The 17,929-nt window shown below is 54.2% G+C and overlaps 1 protein-coding gene across 1 annotated transcript in view; it reads right to left on the bottom strand.

Moving 5' to 3' along the window:
• Nucleotides 1-8,902: 8,902 nt before the first annotated feature.
• The window catches only part of GPC1 (glypican 1), a gene marked incomplete at its 5' end in the record, with an annotated part of 209,458 nt that continues 200,431 nt past the window's right edge, over nucleotides 8,903-17,929 (bottom strand). The window contains 5 exons of the mRNA XM_082486860.1: nucleotides 8,903-9,789; nucleotides 10,673-10,848; nucleotides 12,043-12,176; nucleotides 12,904-13,023; nucleotides 16,142-16,272. Of these exons, the coding sequence (XP_082342986.1) occupies nucleotides 9,572-9,789; nucleotides 10,673-10,848; nucleotides 12,043-12,176; nucleotides 12,904-13,023; nucleotides 16,142-16,272 (779 nt within the window). The 3' untranslated portion in view covers nucleotides 8,903-9,571. The remainder of the gene's footprint in view (nucleotides 9,790-10,672; nucleotides 10,849-12,042; nucleotides 12,177-12,903; nucleotides 13,024-16,141; nucleotides 16,273-17,929) is intronic.

Here is a 17,929-nt window from a genome sequence, read left to right as displayed (position 1 = left end):
AGTTGCACTGCTGGTGCGGTGCCGGGGCAGGGAGCACCTCAGGCGTGAGTGTGCGTGCATGCGTTGGCGCGGTGAAGGCTGGGAGGGGATGGGGCAAGTGCCCCACCAGGGCAGTGCCATACCTGCTGGGCCCGGGGGCAGGTACCAGCCGCTTCCCAGCAGCTTCAGCGCATGGCCCGGCTTCTCCAACACGGATCCGTTCTGCAGACAGATGGACACACACTCTCACACCCACCCACATGTAGATAGGGGACACAGACAGACACACACACACACAGACACAGAGACATGCAGACATGGACAGATGGACGGACACACATACAGAGACATGGACAGACAGATACACACACACATGCACACACACACACACACAACCCTCCGGACGGAGGGATGCACACATACGGACATGGACAGAGACACACAGAGACATGGATGGACAGATGGACATGCACACACACACATACATAGGGACATAGACAGACAGATGCACATATGTGTACATGGATGGGGACACACACACAGCTGGACAGACAGACAGATGTGCACACGGCCAGGGATGGCTGGTCACACACACAGACATGCATGGACGTAGACATGGACGGACACACATGAATGGATGGACACACACAGACATGGACAGACAGGGCAACACACCCCACCCCATCCCCAGACACAGATGGACAGACACACATGCGGACAGAGTCACGCCCCTCCACCCCCCATGGTCTCCTTGCACCTTCCCCAGGGTGAAGCCAGGCAGGGGCTGGCAGGGGACAGTGAGGGGCTTCCCCAGGGTGGGGGGGTGGGGGGGTTGGGTGTGCTGTGGGGTGGGGGTGATGCAACAGGGGCCCCATGTTGTCTTGTCAGGTCCTGGGCCCGTCTGCTGGGGGCATGGACAGACTTATGGACACAGATGGGAGCACACAAGGACTGATGGATGGAAACACTCACACACACGGTCAGAGACGGACATGGGCAGAGACACACCCACACAGCCAAAGTCTCTCACACACAGACAGGTGGACATGGATGGAGTCACGCATGCACAGACGGAGTCAAACACACCCAACAAACACTTGACATGGACAGAGACACACACACTGATGGAGACACACACAGACAGAGTACACACACACACACACACACACACACGGCTATGGTCGGAGATGCACACATAGATGTGGACGGAAATATGGACACAGCCAGACACAGACGGCAGCCTGTGCGCGCGCACACACACACACACACACACACACACACACACAGATGGAGAGAGACACACACACACACACACACAGATGGAGAGAGACACACACACATATGGATGGAGACATGCACACATACACGTGGATGGAAAGATGGACACGGACAGACACAGACAGAAGCCCACGCGCACACACACAGATGGATGGGCACACACACGGACCTGGACGGAAGGATGGACACACACAGATGTGGACAGACAGACACATAGATGGATGGATGGGGGAGGGACACCCCCTCACCCCCACCCCCCACCCCCCCCCCATGTAGCGAGGGGACACACACGCACAGACATGGACAGAGACATGCGGACATGGACAGATGGGTACACGCACGGACGGATGGGGACACACATGGACATGGACAGGTACACAGACACACCTGGATGCCTGGACACACACACGGCCATGGACAGACACACAGAGACACAGATGGACAGACAGACACAGACATGGATGGATGCACACATACATACATGTATGGGGACACACACACACACAGATGGACACATGGCTATGGATGGATGGGGACAGACACATACGGCTGGACAGACAGACGCACACACACGGACAGGGATGGCTGGTCATGGACATGGACGGACATGAACGGATGGACACACATGGACCGAGATGCGTGCTCACACACACACAGAGACGTGGATGGACAGGGACACACACGGACAGAGACCCCACCCCCCACCCCATTGGCTTCTCTGCTCCCTCCTTCCCCACAGTGACGCTGCGCAGTGGCTGGGGGCAGTGAGGGGCTGCCCCACATCGTGGGGGGTGGGGGGGGTGGGGGAGGGTGGTGTGTCTCTGTCTGTCCACGTGTGTGTGTGTGTCTGTGTGTGTGTGAGCCTCCATCCATGTGTGTCCGTACATCCATGTTGCTGAATGGGAGTGATGCAACAGGGGCCCCATGTTGCCTTGGCAGGTCCTGGGCCAGTCTGCTGGGGACACGGATGGACAGATGGACACAGACACACACACAGACGGAGACATGCCCCCCCATAGACAGTGTCTCTCACACACACAGAGACTTGGAGACAGAGCGACACACACACGTGGACGGAATCACACACACAGACGGACATGGACAGAGAGACACACAGAGTCTCTCTCACACACACAGAGACAGCCGGACAGGGATACAGCCGGACGGACACACACATTGGACAGGGCCACACATGGATGGACAAACAACCACACACCCCCTCCCCACGCCCTCCCCACAGTGCGGCCGGGCAGGGGCTGGGGGCAGTGAGGGGCTGCCCCACGGGGGGAGGGGCTGTGGGGAGGGGTGATGCAACGGGGCCCTCGTGTGGCCTTGGTCCTGGCGGCTCCTGGGCCCATCTGCTGGGGACAACGGGTCACACACACACGGACACACACGCGGACACACACACGGACACACAGACACACACACACACACACACAGACACAAACACGGACACATGGACACTCTGACATGGACACAGACACAGCCAGACACACAGACAGCCACATGGACATGGACAGACACACACACGGACACAGATACACACACACGGACAGACACAAGGACACGGACAGACACATGGACATGGACAGACACACACACGGACACAGACACACACAGACACATGGACACACACACACACACACACACAGACGCACACACGCAGCCAGGCGGATGGACAGACACACAGCCACAGAGGGCTGGACAGACACACAGATGGACAGACGCTTGCACACACACACTCGCTGAAAACCCCTCTCTCTCCTGTAAGTGGGCAGTAAAGGAAGGCTGAAGTGTGCTCAGGGTGTGTTTGCCTCAGTTTGTCCCTCCTCAGTGCTGCGCAGGAAATGTTTGCAGCTGCCTCTTTCTTCATCTGATCCGTAGGGCTGATGTGTTGAGCAGCGGGATGCTCCGTACAGCCTTTCGTAATACCGGGCTCTCCCCGTGCCTCCCAGCATCTGGGCTACTGGTGTGTGTGGGGGGACCTGGGCGCTGCCTTTGCTGCTGCCGGGCCGCGCTCAGCAGTTTTGGTGGCCGAGGGACCTTCTTCCTCCCTGTCACTGCATCCCTGGCTCCCAGCTGGCCTGGTCCCCCCACTCCTGCCCGGCACCCCCTCCCTGGCCCCGGTGCCCACGGGTGTGGCCGGGCACTGGTGTGGGCTGGACCGGGCTGGAGAGGCTGTTGTTCCGGGGGGGGCACCGAGCTGGGGCTGAGCTGACAGCCCCCTGCCACCCCCATCGCCCCCTCGGAGCCGCTTCTGCTGTGCGGTGTCACGTCTCGCTGTTAGAAAAACGTGTATTTCACTGCTTTGCTTTCCCTCCTGAGCACCCGCTATTTGCCTCTGTGTGTCATACTCGGTTTTAGCGCGGCCCAAAAAGCTGTGGAGAGGGATTATCCTGTTAAAAGAATATGTCTACCAGCAAGAAAAGTGCCCTCTGTGCTGAGTTTTGCCACCCCGCCTGCTCTGCTTACCAAACACGTGATCTTTATGTCACTTGACGTGGCGTGAACCCTCCACCCATCCGTACGGATCTCTCCGGGGTTTGCCGGACGTGCCTGCTGTGGCTTACTGGCTTGCCGGTTCCCCGCAGCTCACCCCGGCACGGGTCCAGGAGGCCCCCAGGTGCCGCCAATCCCGGAGCAGCGTTGCTGTCCCGTTATCACCCACAAACGTCACCGCTTCTTGCCCCCGCGCTGCCCCTCTGTGAGGCTATGGCTGTTTACTGGCTACTGGCCCGCAGGTGACTTGAGGAGGGTTCTTCGTGCCTGCAAGGTCGTCCCTTCCCACCAGCCTGCCCCATAGCGTGTGTCCGTGCAGGGGAGGAAATAGGAACAGGGTCGTTATCGTTACATGGTAATTATAAGCGAAATGCATGTGCCGGCTCCCGGCAGTGAAGACATTTGCCTCCTCTGCAGGACGCTGGTTGAACTGCAGGGTAATAATAATAGATAAGAGGTAATAATAATCATCTCCTGGCTAGAAAAGGGCTGACGCCTCAGTCCGGATGTTGCTGGGGGCTGTTGGGGTGTTTCGGGTCTCGGTGCCGCTGGGCTATGGTGAGAGGAGCCCCGGTTACGCCGGCTGTCTCTCGTCCCGGCGCCACGCACCGCTGTAAGGTGCCCAGCCCCATCGACTCCGTGAGCTCCTTGTAGGCGAGAAGCTGCTGTTGGAGCCCCCGAAACCTTCCCCTCCCGGGGAAGCAGGAGCTGAGCTGAGCTTGGACCACCCCCTACGCCTTCCGCGTCGTCTTAGCAGTGACTCTGCAAACACGCGGTGCTACAAACCAACAGAAATGCTTTCAAACAGCTTCAATACGCACACAGCCGTGAGTGGCCATTATCTGAGATCCCCACGGAGGAGGCAAAGGAGGTGACTGGTCTCCCAGGAGAAGACCACCTTTTCTACACTTCTCTGTATGTATATAGTATGCACGTGGTGCAAACAGCTGTGACTGCTGGACAGGGAACTAAAGAAATACCACTCACTCAAGGGTATCACTCAATTTATTAAATTTAAGTGATATTTGCTTCCAGGCAGATAGATACACTTTTAGTAGTTTCCAGTTACCAAATCTCTTTAGACACTTCATGAGCGGCTTTCGGCGCGTTACTCCCTCTCCCGCATCCGCCCACTGGTGGAAGTGGCCGGGGCAGAGCTGAAGCACAGCCCTTTCTGCTGCGTCGCTGCGCTCTCAAGCGCGAGACCAAACACCCGCCTCCGTGCGACGGCGCCGCGGTCTGCTTCGCTGGCCGCCAACCCCGCCAACGGCCGCACTAGCACACGGCCACGGCAAGTAATTAGGACAACACTTAGTTACGACAAATACCAAAGGTATTTCTGATTCCTCGCGCTATTACGCCGTGACTTTTTGCGCGTCTACACGAGGAAGAGGACGTTTAGCGTACTCGCTTCGATGAGCCAGAGCGGGTTGACCGCGTTCCCACGCGCATCGCAGCCGGACAACCCCAGCAGTTGTTCCTCCAGACTACGCAGGGTTGAGGGCAGGCAAACCCCCACCGCCCGCGTTGGCATCAGCCCGTTACAAACCTTGCGGCTCAACGCACGGCTTCGCTCCTGGGCACGCCTGACCTGGCCTCTATCTGTGCCTTAACAAGGGAAAAGCAAAGAAAACTCCAAACTCAGCTTAAACGGAGAAGAAATAAAACTGCCCTGTAAATACAGATTTAAGTCTCCAGCCTTTTTTATTTATACAAGGATTCAAAGAACATATTTCGACTTTAGTTAAACAGTGCAAGAGAGTTACAAGTACCTTGGTAACAGAAAGAAAGAGATAACTGTCCAGCTATGCCAATAAGTGAAATAATTCTTACTTCTGCAGGTAGAAATGCATCTGTTCAAAGCAAAGGTGGACTTTGGATATCTTGCTATACCTTAGCCCCTACCAAGCCCACCGGAAAACGACAGGCAGTTTGTCATTTGTAAATGATAAGTAGCTGCGCTCCCAAAGCCTTTTGAGACCCTCGCCCTTAGTTAAAACATACACGTTATGGCACGAAAGAGCAGGCTGACAGACAGACAGACGCTTGGACATCCACTATTTCTGGTTCTCCCCTTTCCAGGGACAGGGCTCCTCGTTAATTTTTTTCCCTAGACCGCTACCCCCCCACCCCATGAAGCACGAGGCCTTTTCCAACCAAAACACCACGAATCGCCATCCCGAGAACATGGCACCAAACGTTCCTCCCCAGAGCTCCCCCACTCCCGTGACCGACCCGCGGCGGCCGCCAGCCCCCGCCGTGGCTGCAGCCCTCGTCCCGCCGCCGCCACGGGGCTGGGGGGGTTGGTGGGGGGGGTTGTCACAGCCCCTTCGAGCGGGCGGGAGCCCAGGAAATGTCATTTATGAGCACTGAAAAAGCCACAGGCTCCTGTCGGGCCCCGGGCTGACTTCAGCTTGTTTGAGCCGCGCCAGCGGTTGTCCGGCGGTCGGGTAACTACCGTTTGTTTTAGGTTTGCTTCAGTTCAGAGCGACACGGACTCGATACCCTGGAGGGACTCGGCCGTTTCGGCTCCCCAGGGGAAGGCGGCGTAGCCAAAGCGCAGCCCCGGGCCACCAAACCGCAGCAGCAGGTCGGGGAAACCGCTTCAGCGTTAACGAAGAGAACAGAAAGACTGAATAACCGGGAACCGACAAAAAGCAGCAGACGGCGTGAGAAGGAATACAAAATAAACCCAAGCGGACCCGGGGCCGAGGAGGGAGGGAAGCATCAACACCAACATCATGCGTCTCCTGGCAAAGAGGGACATCAGACCCGGGGCTGTGGCGACGCGCCTCCATCCCCAGCTCGGCCCCGGGAGGACCGAAGCGGTGGCCCCCGGGACCCAGAGGGACACTGAAGCGCGAGCCCAACCCCAGCTGAAGTGGTGACGTACAGCAGGAAGGGTTTCGCCTGCAGAACGGTTTTTACCGTATCCTTGAGGCTTTGCCTTTAAGTTGGGACTACTGGGTTTTATCATCATAACAGGATCAATGATTTGGGCTATTAAATTGTTAAAATATTAACTGGGCAATCAGTAAATCAGCTCCACGTGGAAGGTGTGTTCCCCCTGGGGCCCGTGAGAAGCTTTTGAGGGTAAGAGGCTGACAGCAAACGCTAATGGCACAGGGATGGAAGCGACAAGGACTCTCCTTTCAGTCTCCCATTCTGCAAAGCAAAACATCGACCTCGGCAGTCGTGTGACAAAACTCCAACCCAGCCCAACCGTTTTTGGAAGAGGGTACAATGCTTCAATGCCCCTCTCTTCCCTCCCCCCCTCCCCCCTTTTTTTTTTTTTTTGCTTTGGATGTAAAGTTTCTGCAGGATTGGCTGTGGGGATTTCTGTAACTGAAGGCTGAATTTGTATTGGCAATTCTGGTAAAAAAAAAAAAAAAAAAAGAAAAAAAAGAAAAAAGAAGACAGGAACTCTTCCGAGCAATAAAAGTAAAATGTGGAACTCGCCATATTTCTAGAAGTAAATAAATCGGTATAAATCCATGAGTTATATTTATCCACTCCTGGGTTTTGATGGGTCCGGTGGTGCTGTCTGTCCTTCAGCCAACGTCTCCAGCATCCCGGCTTTCTGAAGCCCTGCCAGGTTAGATCAGAAGGCGGCGAGCAGGCAGGGAGGACACCGAGTCAGTAACATCAGTCACTGTGACTTGGAGAAGGCAGTCAAAGCTGGCCTAAAATCTCTGCCTAGTTTGACGAACCGTGAGTGTCGTTACCTGGCCCCGGGGGCAAGGTGGGCCACTGCTGCCTCCCAGCGCCTGGTGGGACCCCCGCCCCATGGAGGGCAGCGACAAGCTCCCTCCGCACCCGCCTGCAGCTCTACCCTGCTCATATTCTTGTTTTCCCTTAAATTGCACATTCTAGAAACCGCTAATGTTAAAAATTTTTTTTTTTTTCTTTTTTTCCCCCTTTCTTAGAAAACAGCCAGACCCCAACCCCATAGTGTTTGCTCAGCCCGAAGACATGTCTCCTCCGGCAGGACAGAGGAGAAACGCTCGAAGACGCGCTGCGCAGACCAGCAAAGCGGGAGACAGATACACCTCTGCCCTCCCTCTCGCCCGCAGTACAAACCCATTTGAAACTCAACCCCAACCCCGTACGAATGAAGCCCCCAACCCCCGGCCGTGCTCTTGGCCCAACTGGTCACAGTGACTGCGTTGTATCTATAACATCTGCTAAACCTACATCTCCAGCCGACTCTCGCTGTACCTGGGAGGCACAGAAGCCTTCTGGAAGCCCCGAAGCACACAGCCCTACAAGCACAGACACTCCTACAGCTACGTGAGGATATTTATATCTTTCACCGACCACCCCCAGTCTCAAAACCCGGTACACAGTCCACCCCACCAAGCATTTTGGGGTAAGGGCAGCCGCCCGTGTGTCCCAGCGGCTGGTGTGTGGTGGGACAGGATGGCAAAGGGTGAGCCTGGCCCTTCCCAGAGCTGCCGGTGGGTACCTGACCTGCTGTCTCCCCCCGTCCCTGCAGCCATTAGGGAAGGTGGGAGGATGGGGAAGGGACAGGGGAAGCAGGAACTCGCTTAAAAACCTACAATGCAACAGGAACAAACACCAAAAGAAAAAATATCCCAAACAAAACGTGTCCCGTCCCCGTAGGTCCTCCCCGGTAGGTGCTACCTTGAGTCTGTCTCCTGGGTAGGGACGCTGCCCAGGGCTGATGGCCACCAGCCCCCCTCTCTCTGCCCTGAGGCAGCTGCCTGGGAGGTGACTCCCGCAAGGGCCCAGTGTGAGCTCTCACAACCAGTCGCAATGCTCCAGTTAGTTAAAAGTCCCCGGTCTTTCTTATCGCCCCCCAGAAGAGGGATTCCCGTGCACAGCTGGGGCCGGAGGAGGGGGAGGAGGCAGCACAACTGTCTGTCAAGCAGAGAATCCCACTGTGCATATTTTCGTCTCTCTGTTACCTACGACGGTACTGCACTGCAGGTAGAAATTGGACCATTATTACTTGGGTAAAAAATGGCTTTCCAACTAGCATGCAAAGAAAAAATACACCAAACCCCAACCCCTAACACTCGTTCCCAGTCACTGAGATGTAGGAGACCCACATTTCAAATTGTCGTCAGCTAGGAGCTCTAGTCAAGAAACCCACTTGTGACCTTTCCAAAGAAAAAGAGGGAGTTCTGTGTTTTTGGGTCCAACAGCCACTGCCAAACTGTTCCAGTTCAACCCACCAAACCCGCTCAGGCTCCTACATACACCGCTGGAGGCGAAGGGCCGTCCCTGCCTGCCTAGGAAGCACAGAGGGAAAACCTGAAAGATCCCCCGCGTGCAGCACTTGAGCAGCGCCGGCGACCTCCGTCTCTCCGCGTTAGGAAGCGGCGTTGCTCTGGGCGCCGTCGTGCTTTCGGCAGCGGTGTGATGAGCAGCGCTCTGGCCAGCGGCTGGGTAAGAAGATTGGGACAATTGCATATTCCACTGGGGGCAGCAGGAGAGCTGCCCTCGGAGGGGCCGGCCGGGTTGGGTTCCCCCCGGAGGCCTCTCCGCAAAGGCTCGTTTCAGCCCCGCGAGCCAGTTTGTGGCAATAACAAAAGTAAAACCATGAGGTACGGAAAGAAGGGCCCAGCACTGGGGAAGAGACCAAGAAAGAAGAAAACAGCTCGAGCACTGCCAGAAATAGCAAACAACTGAAACCTTTCCTCCTCCCTCTTTTTTTTTCTTTTTTCTTTTTTTTTTTTTTTTTTTTGCCAAGGTGAATTAAATATGTCCTTTTGTTGGTTGGTTGGTTGGTTGGTTTTGGCAAAGTGAAGCCCTCGGCCGCAGTCTCTTTCCTGGCTGTGCTAGTGAGTTACCGCCACAAGTGCTGCGCGGCAATGAAAGCCACCGAGAGGAGGAGGAGGAAGGCAGAAGGCAAAGATCTGCTGCTGGCCCCGTTGATGCCGTGTCCAGACTGCTTAGGAATAGCGTGCGTTTCTGGCTGCCTGGTGCTGGGGCTCTTAGAAAGTCTTTTGCCACAGACGTCATCAGGACAGCTGTCGCCACTCCCGGAGCCACTCATGTCATCACCTGCGCAGAGACAAACATGGGGTGAGCCCTGATGGCCTCCCTTATGGCGGGCGATGTCCCTGCCTTCCCCGGGGAGCTCTGGCCACCAGCTCTGCCCAGGCCACCTCCTTCTCTCTGCTTCCCCCACGACGGGGTACAAGTCCATACCTGATCTCCAGCTGACTTTAACCACCCACTGCTGCTACTGCAGCAGCTGGAAACTACTAGAGCACCTCTCCTATGAGGACAGACTGAGAGAGTTGGGGTTGTTCAGCCTGGCGAAGAGAAGGCTCTGGGGAGACCTTATAGCGACCTTCCAGTATCTGAAGGGGGCCTACAGGGAAGATGGGGAGGGACTCTTTATAAGAGTGTAGCAATAGGATGAGAGGTAAGTTTTAAACTGAAAGAGAGGTGATTTAGATTAGATATTAGGAAGAAATTCTTTACTGTGAGGGTGGTGGGACACTGGCCCAGGTTGCTCAGAGAAGCTGTGGATACCCCATCCCTGGAGGTGTTCAAGACCAGGCTGGATGGGGCTTTGAGCAACCTGGTTTAGGGGGAGGTGTTGGAACTAAATGATCTTTAAGGCCACTTCCAACTCCAACTATGATTCTATGAAACCTCCGGAGCAGACGGGAGCAGTGGCCCCGTGAGCAAGGCTGGGCTGGGACTGAAGAGAGCCCCTGAGGTTTCAGAAAGGCTCTGAGAGCAGCACAGCCTCCAGCCACCCCGCAGCAAGGTGGCTGCACTCGAACAGACCCTCTGCAGCCCCAAGCCAAAAGCCAGGTGGCCACAACCCCTCTCTGCCGTCAGATCCCAGGCATGGGGGCCCTTGCAGGCTGGCAGGAGCGACTGCTCGGTCCCTCTCGCCTGCTGTGGACCTCTCCAGTTCTGCTAAACTCACTTGCGTCTTGGAAATCCACATCATTCCCGATGTTAGCGTTGCCCAGCCGGTTTGTCATGATCTTTAGCTGCATGATTTGCTGGCGAATGGTCATATCTGGTTTGGTGATGTCCACCTCCACCTCCGGGTTGTTAATCTGATTAGCTAAGCCGTCCCCCATCACTTCGGGCAGGTAACTGCAAAGGAAGGTGACAGGTTTAGATGTGTCCCCCCAGCTAAGCTCACCTCTCCTCATTACAGACACCAGTGATGGTCCAGCCTCTTTGAACCCCCGAGAAGCTGCGGTCAGTGGCTTTGGCTTGCCGAAGAGCCTCCATGAGCTGGTGTTTGCTGCGAGGCAGCCAACTCTACGGATGGCCAAGCGATGCTGTCATGGCCAGACCCCATCAGAGCCTGGGGCTCGCCCTGAGGCCACCTCAGCTTGCAGGAGGTGGCTGGTGGCCTTGCAGCGTCACTGTCCTGGCACGGGGAGGGGTTTCCTGCAGGAAAGGCTGTGTGCAGGGCTGAGGGGTCACTCTCAGGCTGGTACCTGTGGAGTCACAGTGACAGTCCCCTGCGGAAAAGTTCTGTCCGTATGGGAGGCTGAGGAACACCTTCGTCCCCGCCCCGGTTAAACCCTGTGGGGACAGACACCGTGGGACAACAAAGTGCCCCCAGCCCAGTACAACCAGACAGGCCCCCAGGGAAGCTTCAGCTAACCTGGAGGTATCAACCAGCAAAGAAAGCTGCGCTGCTCCCTTCGGCAGTGCCCCGGCCCGTCTGCTCCTGCACTTTTGTGGCACTGCTGGCAACAACGTGAAGTATGGAAGAACCAAAGGCGCTGTCTCCAGGCTGGCAGAGACCAGCCCAGCAGGTCCATGGAGATGAGCGGAGAAAGGTGCATGTCCAGCAGCTGCCCACCTCCCCTCACAGCCGTCCTTTGACCGCCAGCCAGGTGTTTCTGCAGATGTTTGACGCCACCTGGGTGCCTCCTCCCTCTCATGAGGGAGCAGCGTTGCAGAGCAGCGATGGGTAGGTGCACATGCAATTCTCAGCAACAGCTCCAGAGCCTGTGAGGTAAATCCAGCCCTCCTGCCTCCTGAGTGCACGCGGAATTGCAAAACTGCTTCATTCGTACAGAACTACACAGTTATTTCATGACAAATGCGTTTCAGTGCTTAACCTGCCAACATGCAGCAAAATGACAATAGGCTTGACATCCCCAGGTACCAGTTTTTCGGGAGACGCAGCATTTCTGTGGACAGGGACAGACCTTTCGGCTTAGTCTGAACAAGAGTGGCTGGCTGACATGATGTCTAAGTGCCTTTTATCAAACCCTCCCTCTCTCACCCCAGAATGGTGCTATCCTGGCACCTTGACCCCCTCCATACCTGCCCTTGGTCATCCCATTCCAACACTTGTCATCTGCTGCTGAGCTGGCCATGACTTTTTTGCTGCACAGGCTGCCGGGCAGGGTGATCCAGTAAGTCTTGAGAGCTGTCAGATTCCCTTTGGCATCTAAAACCTGTAAACAAAGAGGATGCTCAGGGCCAGGAGAGCTCTGGGGCGCCTCAGGGCTGTGGGAAGGACAAGGATTCTGCCTATTTTTCTTTTTGTTTTGCCATCACAAAGTCTGTTTTTATGCAGACAGAGATGTGTCACCAAGCTTCCCCTAAGGACCAACCATCAACCCAAGCACCCAAGGCTGAAGGTTACATGCTAAGGATTGTCCTGGTATCATACGATTAACCAGGAGAAGATCACTTTCTGGGCCATGAGGGCGGTGCTGAGAAGCAGCCTGGGTGGGAGCCGGCAGGGCTCTGGCAGGGTGGGACAGGCAGGTGTCTGCGAGTGAGGAGCCTCTGACATGTGGGACCATGGCAGATCCCTCAGCTTATCGTCCACAGAATCCAAAATCTCCATGGAGGAGGATGCCTGGCCCCAGTATCCGGGCTGGACTGCCTGAGGCTGAATGACACTAATGGCAAGGAGGCTTTTCAGGTAAGTTTGGCACCAAATCCCTGAGAAACTGGTTACCAGCAACGTGACCCCAACTGTACGCCAGCACTTGCCGATCTGATCTTCTTCCGACTCGCCAGCAAAGGCGATTCAGCAGCCTGTGGGGTGGTCTGACCCGACCCACTGGACCCGGCGCTGTGCCGGCCGGGCTCCCGGGGCTCCCCGGGGAGGCAGCGCACCAGCACGCCTGCCCTGGCACACCGGCGGGGAGGGAGCTTCGCCAGCAGACTCACCAGCATCTCCAGCGCTTGCGCAGAGGATTTTGCTTCCAACGCGACCTTCCCCCGCCTTTTCTTGTCCTCACTGCTGGAGCCTTTTGTGCTGATTTTGGGATTTCCACAGCCTTGGAAAACCTGAAAAACAAACCAAACCCTCTATCTCATGGTTTGATACTATCTCTTTAATTATTTAGCACTACACAGCTGTATTTTTTTTTCTTAAGAATGTTTATCTTTCCTACCTGCAAGATCTCTGAGATTCTGGCTTAGTTTCTGGTCAGGTTACTCTTGTGCCAGGATGTGTTTTCAACACACTGTAACTGGTTTTGGTTACCGCTATCAAACAAAATGTTCAGCGCTAACACAAATTAGTACATGGTTTTGGATGAGTCACCAACATTGATATTAAATTATTTCTAGCGATTTTATCTGCTCCTGTTATGATTGAAAAATAAAATTATTGGAAGAACAAGATGGGAGCAGCTCACACTTGTTACACCAGTGGTGTGGGCTTCAAGACTGCAAAGCATGTGAGGTTCATTGATTTGGACAAGAGAACGAGGTGGGACTACCCCAATGACTCTTGCCATTGGCATCCGTCTGGGCAAATGAATGCCCCCTCCAACCAGGGCAGTGCGAAGACAGTAAATGTGTCACAATCTGTCAGGTTGGATGTTTCAGGGGCAAATGAGGAAGCTGAACTGATTTACCTCGCAACTTTGGGTACTACCCATCATCCTAACTACCTACCCAGGTGTGCTTTGTACCCAAAGAAGAGCAGAAACACTTTGAAGGTACAAATCCTCAGACTTTGCCTCCAGGAGGAGATGAAGGATGCCCCTGGAAGCACCTGTTTCTCCCAGTCTCTGCATGACTGGTCCAGGCAATGACACCTCTGCTGCAGATAGCCAGTGCTCAGGAAACTGAGCCTCACCGTGGCTGGTGGAAGGAGTGCTCGGATGGCCAAATTTAACAAAGCGTCAGAGGTCAGGAGGGCCTCTGCACTGCCCGTTTGATGCAGGAAACACCAGCCTTTACAAAGCAAGCCATCTGATTTGAAAAGATGGCTCCAAGCTTGTTGTGGTTACCAAGGTGCTGTCAGAAGCTATTCATAAATTCATCTTCGCAGTGTCCCATTAAAGCAGAGGAATCAAGACCTCAGAGAGGAGCACTGCTGACACAGCTTGTGCCAGCTGCTGAATGCTTTTGCTCGTGGATTCTGATAGCCATCAGCAAAGTTCTAATCTAGACAAGTCCCTTTGGTGACAGTGGGTCTCGTCAGTGTGCCTGAGGGTCATTCAGCCTAGAAAGCCCCCTCCTGGGGTGCACCATCCTGCTGACCAGATGGATCCAGCCGCTACGGCAGTTCAGCACCAAGCCAATTTGTTCATGTGTCCTTTGCTCTGTGCGAAAAAAGCCCCACCTTGAAAACTGCATGTAGGGCATTTTCAACTTGGTTCTACCAAAATACAACCAATCTGGTTTCACTGCGGTATCTTTCTTATTGGCCTATTACCGTTAGCAGGAAAATACTCTTTTGGGAGGTAAAAGCCCTGGGAGGTCTCCAGGACAGTGGCTCTTGCAGCAGCTCCAGCACAGCACGGTATCAAGGCGATCCTCTTGCTAGCCCAAGGGCTTTAGGTGAGCAACGCCCATTACTGATGGAGAGAACACGTGTCCTGCAGGCTGAGGTGATCCATCTGCTGCATGATGACAGCAAATGGACGTTTGCAGCCTCTGATAGCTCCAGCTGCCTGAAATCCATCGGAGTACCACAGGGCACGAGGAGGAGTGCGAGGAAGCAGGGAGGGTGCTCCACAGTGCACCGAACGCGGGGCTCAGTACCAAAAGTGTTTCTTTCCATTTTTTTTCCCCCAGATCCCAGGAGAACCGGTGACTGAGGGTGTCACTGGGTCCAACGGCTACTTCTGGCTCTTCTCACAAATGGCAGGCAGTGTCCTGGCTCCAGGCTGGTAACATCTCAAGCTGCAGCCTGAGCCTGCTGCCCTCGGCCCTGAGAGAGAAGACTCCCAGGACTGGCCTGGGTCAGTCCGGAGCTCATCTGGCAAAGATATCCTTTACCCGATCACTTTGCCATGCTCAAAACCAGAGCTTAGAGCTGCAGCAATTTGCAGCTCCTGACTTCCAGTGCCACCAGCAAAGACTGCCACATTCCCCTGGTCACCACATCATACTGAGCAGCTTATCAAACATGCTTGGTTACTCCAGCTGAACACCAGTTGGACTATTTACTTCTTTTCATTTTTTCATTCCAATTTACTACATGCCCCTTAGAAACACCTTTCTTTGCAGATGACACCATGTTTTCCCGCATCGTGGGTTTCTTTTATGTGGACAACTTCAGTCTCATGTGACAAGGGAAAAAAGAATATGGCCTTTCATGTCAGAAAAGAAACCTAAACAAGTACTTGGATGCACGCTGCTGTTAGTGTTTTGACACGTGCCAGTGAATTCCTGCTTGCCTAAGCAATACTTCTGGCCCTTCCCTTCACCAAGACCCAGTTAGGACCTGCTCCGCTCCTTTCATCTGCATCTCTGCCCTAACTGTGGGATAGCTGCAGGACCTGGGGAATGTCTGGGCAAAAAGCAGAAGCCCTGGAGGGCTGGTTTTGTTCCCAAAGCTTCTCTTACCTGCAGCTACAGAGGTGACTGCGGTTAAGTGGATAAATATACTAAAAATAGAAGGCCAATAGAAGAGACCTTCATGATATACTTCTTGGAAGACAGGTGAGCATCAGGAGAGCCTGTTTTACACTCTCCAGATGGACTGCCAGATTGCAGCTCTGTCCCACAGAGACAACCCGATAGCCCAGTGTTCCCACTGCAGAACATCACCCCAAGGCAGGCTAAAGCAGCTGTTTTCTGTCACTAGGGACTGTGCGCTTTCTGTAAACGCCTCAGCTCAGCCAAAATACTTCAGGACTCTTCAGACCCAGAGGCACCTGACAGCTAATGGCACCACGCCTCCCACAGTCACTGCAGATGCAGTCCCACCTTGTGCGTCTGTACCTAACGGACGCTGGCTGGATCTGGCTAGGAGCAATATTTAGAAATACTTGAGAAGGTTTTTGCCTGCATAAGTTGGGTGGTTTCCTATCATTACAAGACCGGCCATTTGATCTCTTTCATCCTTCACCTCCTTTAGTTCAGTTAAATAGTGAGCACAAAAAGCATTTGGCCCCGGCAGCGACACGGGGTGTATCCTCAGCCAGGCCCAGGCACACGCTCTTACCTTGGCTGTGAGCGAATCTTTGTTTTCTTGCAAGTTAGAAATAGCTTCAGCGATCCTCATGTGAATGGTCCCTATTACGGTGTCTACGTTGTACGGTCCATCAATCCGATCAGCCACTACGACCAGGGAATCTAGTGAAACAGGACAGAGACATCTCTCATCAGCCTCCGTACAAACCACGTTAAAAATCACGCTCATGCTGGGTGGGATAAGCGGCTGGCCCCTCGGCACGCTTGTTGGAAGACATCTCTTCATTTCACTACTGCCCAAGTGCCCATTTGTTTTCCTCTGGCATGGGACAGCTGTCCCTTCCCAGCGCATGGGTAAAGCCACCCTCAGTGGCAGAGGAACAGAGGTCACCTCCTGCAAATGGTAAACGCAACAAAAACGAGTATGCAATAAAAACAAAAACAAAACCACAAAGTGACCAACACTTACCAGGGTGCTACGGAAAGGAAAAATGGAAAACTGGTGCAGAAATATTAAGTAATTCCTAGCAATACTTGTCCCTAACCCTCTTAACTCATTGCACATCTTCAGTAAAGCACTGCAGTCAGCAGAAAGTGGGAGAATTTGGGTCAATAATGCGCCAAAGGTACTGGATGTGGGCAGTAGCTTCTATGGCAGTGAAGGAGTGAGAAAAGGAGTAATTCTTCTCACCATCACGTATGGAAGGACAACATATGACCAGCCAGGGAAATATCAAGCTATAAAGGCAGAGAAGCAGAGCAAAATGCCCACAGCTAAATTGGTAAACAGGACAGGGAGTGACTGAGGGGTGCCTCCTGCTCTCAGCTCTGATGTCCAAGTGCTCCTGCCTGGCCTGGAAGCTCCTGCCTGGCCGGCTGCTTTAGGACTGCGCCTGGCTTACAAAAATTTAGCAATCTCTGCCTTCCTCCAGAGGTGACTCTCAACACCCCAGCTGGGTCTGAAGCCAGGACAGCTTATATGGTCACAGGGCTCGGGGCATTGGGGAATGCCACCACAGAGGAAAGCTGACATCCTCGGTGTCCAGCGAGATTTAAATAAGACCTCAGGCCAGGGACAAAACTGGGTTTGGACATTTAAAATGAGATTTTAACCAGGTCTGATTTTGCCTTTCAAAAATTGTCATTCTGAAAGTCACTGCTAAAGCTGCTGCTGCCTCAGTTTCCCTCCACTTGTGCTTTAGTAGCCCGGAGGCCAGGCCACGTGTAAGCTTTGTCAGCATTCAGGGACTTGGCATTCAGTTACTTGTGACCTCAGATGGCTCCAGTGTGGTTTGTGTGCCCCAGGGCACACCAGAAACCTCCTGGCAGGACAAGGGACCTGTCAGAGCGCTGGGGTGGCCTGCACTCATCTGGGAGCAGAAAGTGCTTCATGTTCCTGTGGCCTCACCACACAGGAGAAAACAAGTGCGATGGCTTCGTGGTGGTTCTTCTCTACACAAAGAGGGCGAATCCCAGGGTTAAGGATGGAGATCTGTACCATTTGTAAATGGAAGTATTAATTAGGAGTGATTAATTCTTCTGTCCTAAATCCTGATACCTCACCCATCAGCCTGGCAGGAGACTGTCACAGCAGATGGTGTGATGTTGCAGAAAACCTTATTCAGCATGAGTCTGTACTGCCGACATTTTTCAGGAGCAATGAAACCACCGGGTGGATTACAGCCGGCAGTTCAACAGAGTATCAGTAAAACACATCCTTCAACCTACACCATCCCACGGTGTGTATGTGTCACCCGTGGTGCTGCTTTAAAGGACTGAGGCTCATCTTTGAGCCGCATAGCAAATTTCCTTCGAGCAG

This window comes from Vanellus vanellus (assembly GCF_965231255.1).
Source record: "Vanellus vanellus genome assembly, chromosome: 8".
Taxonomy (NCBI): Eukaryota; Metazoa; Chordata; class Aves; order Charadriiformes; family Charadriidae; genus Vanellus; species Vanellus vanellus.
The sequence above is the reverse complement of the archived record's forward strand: the minus strand, read 5'-3'. Positions and strand labels throughout refer to the sequence as shown.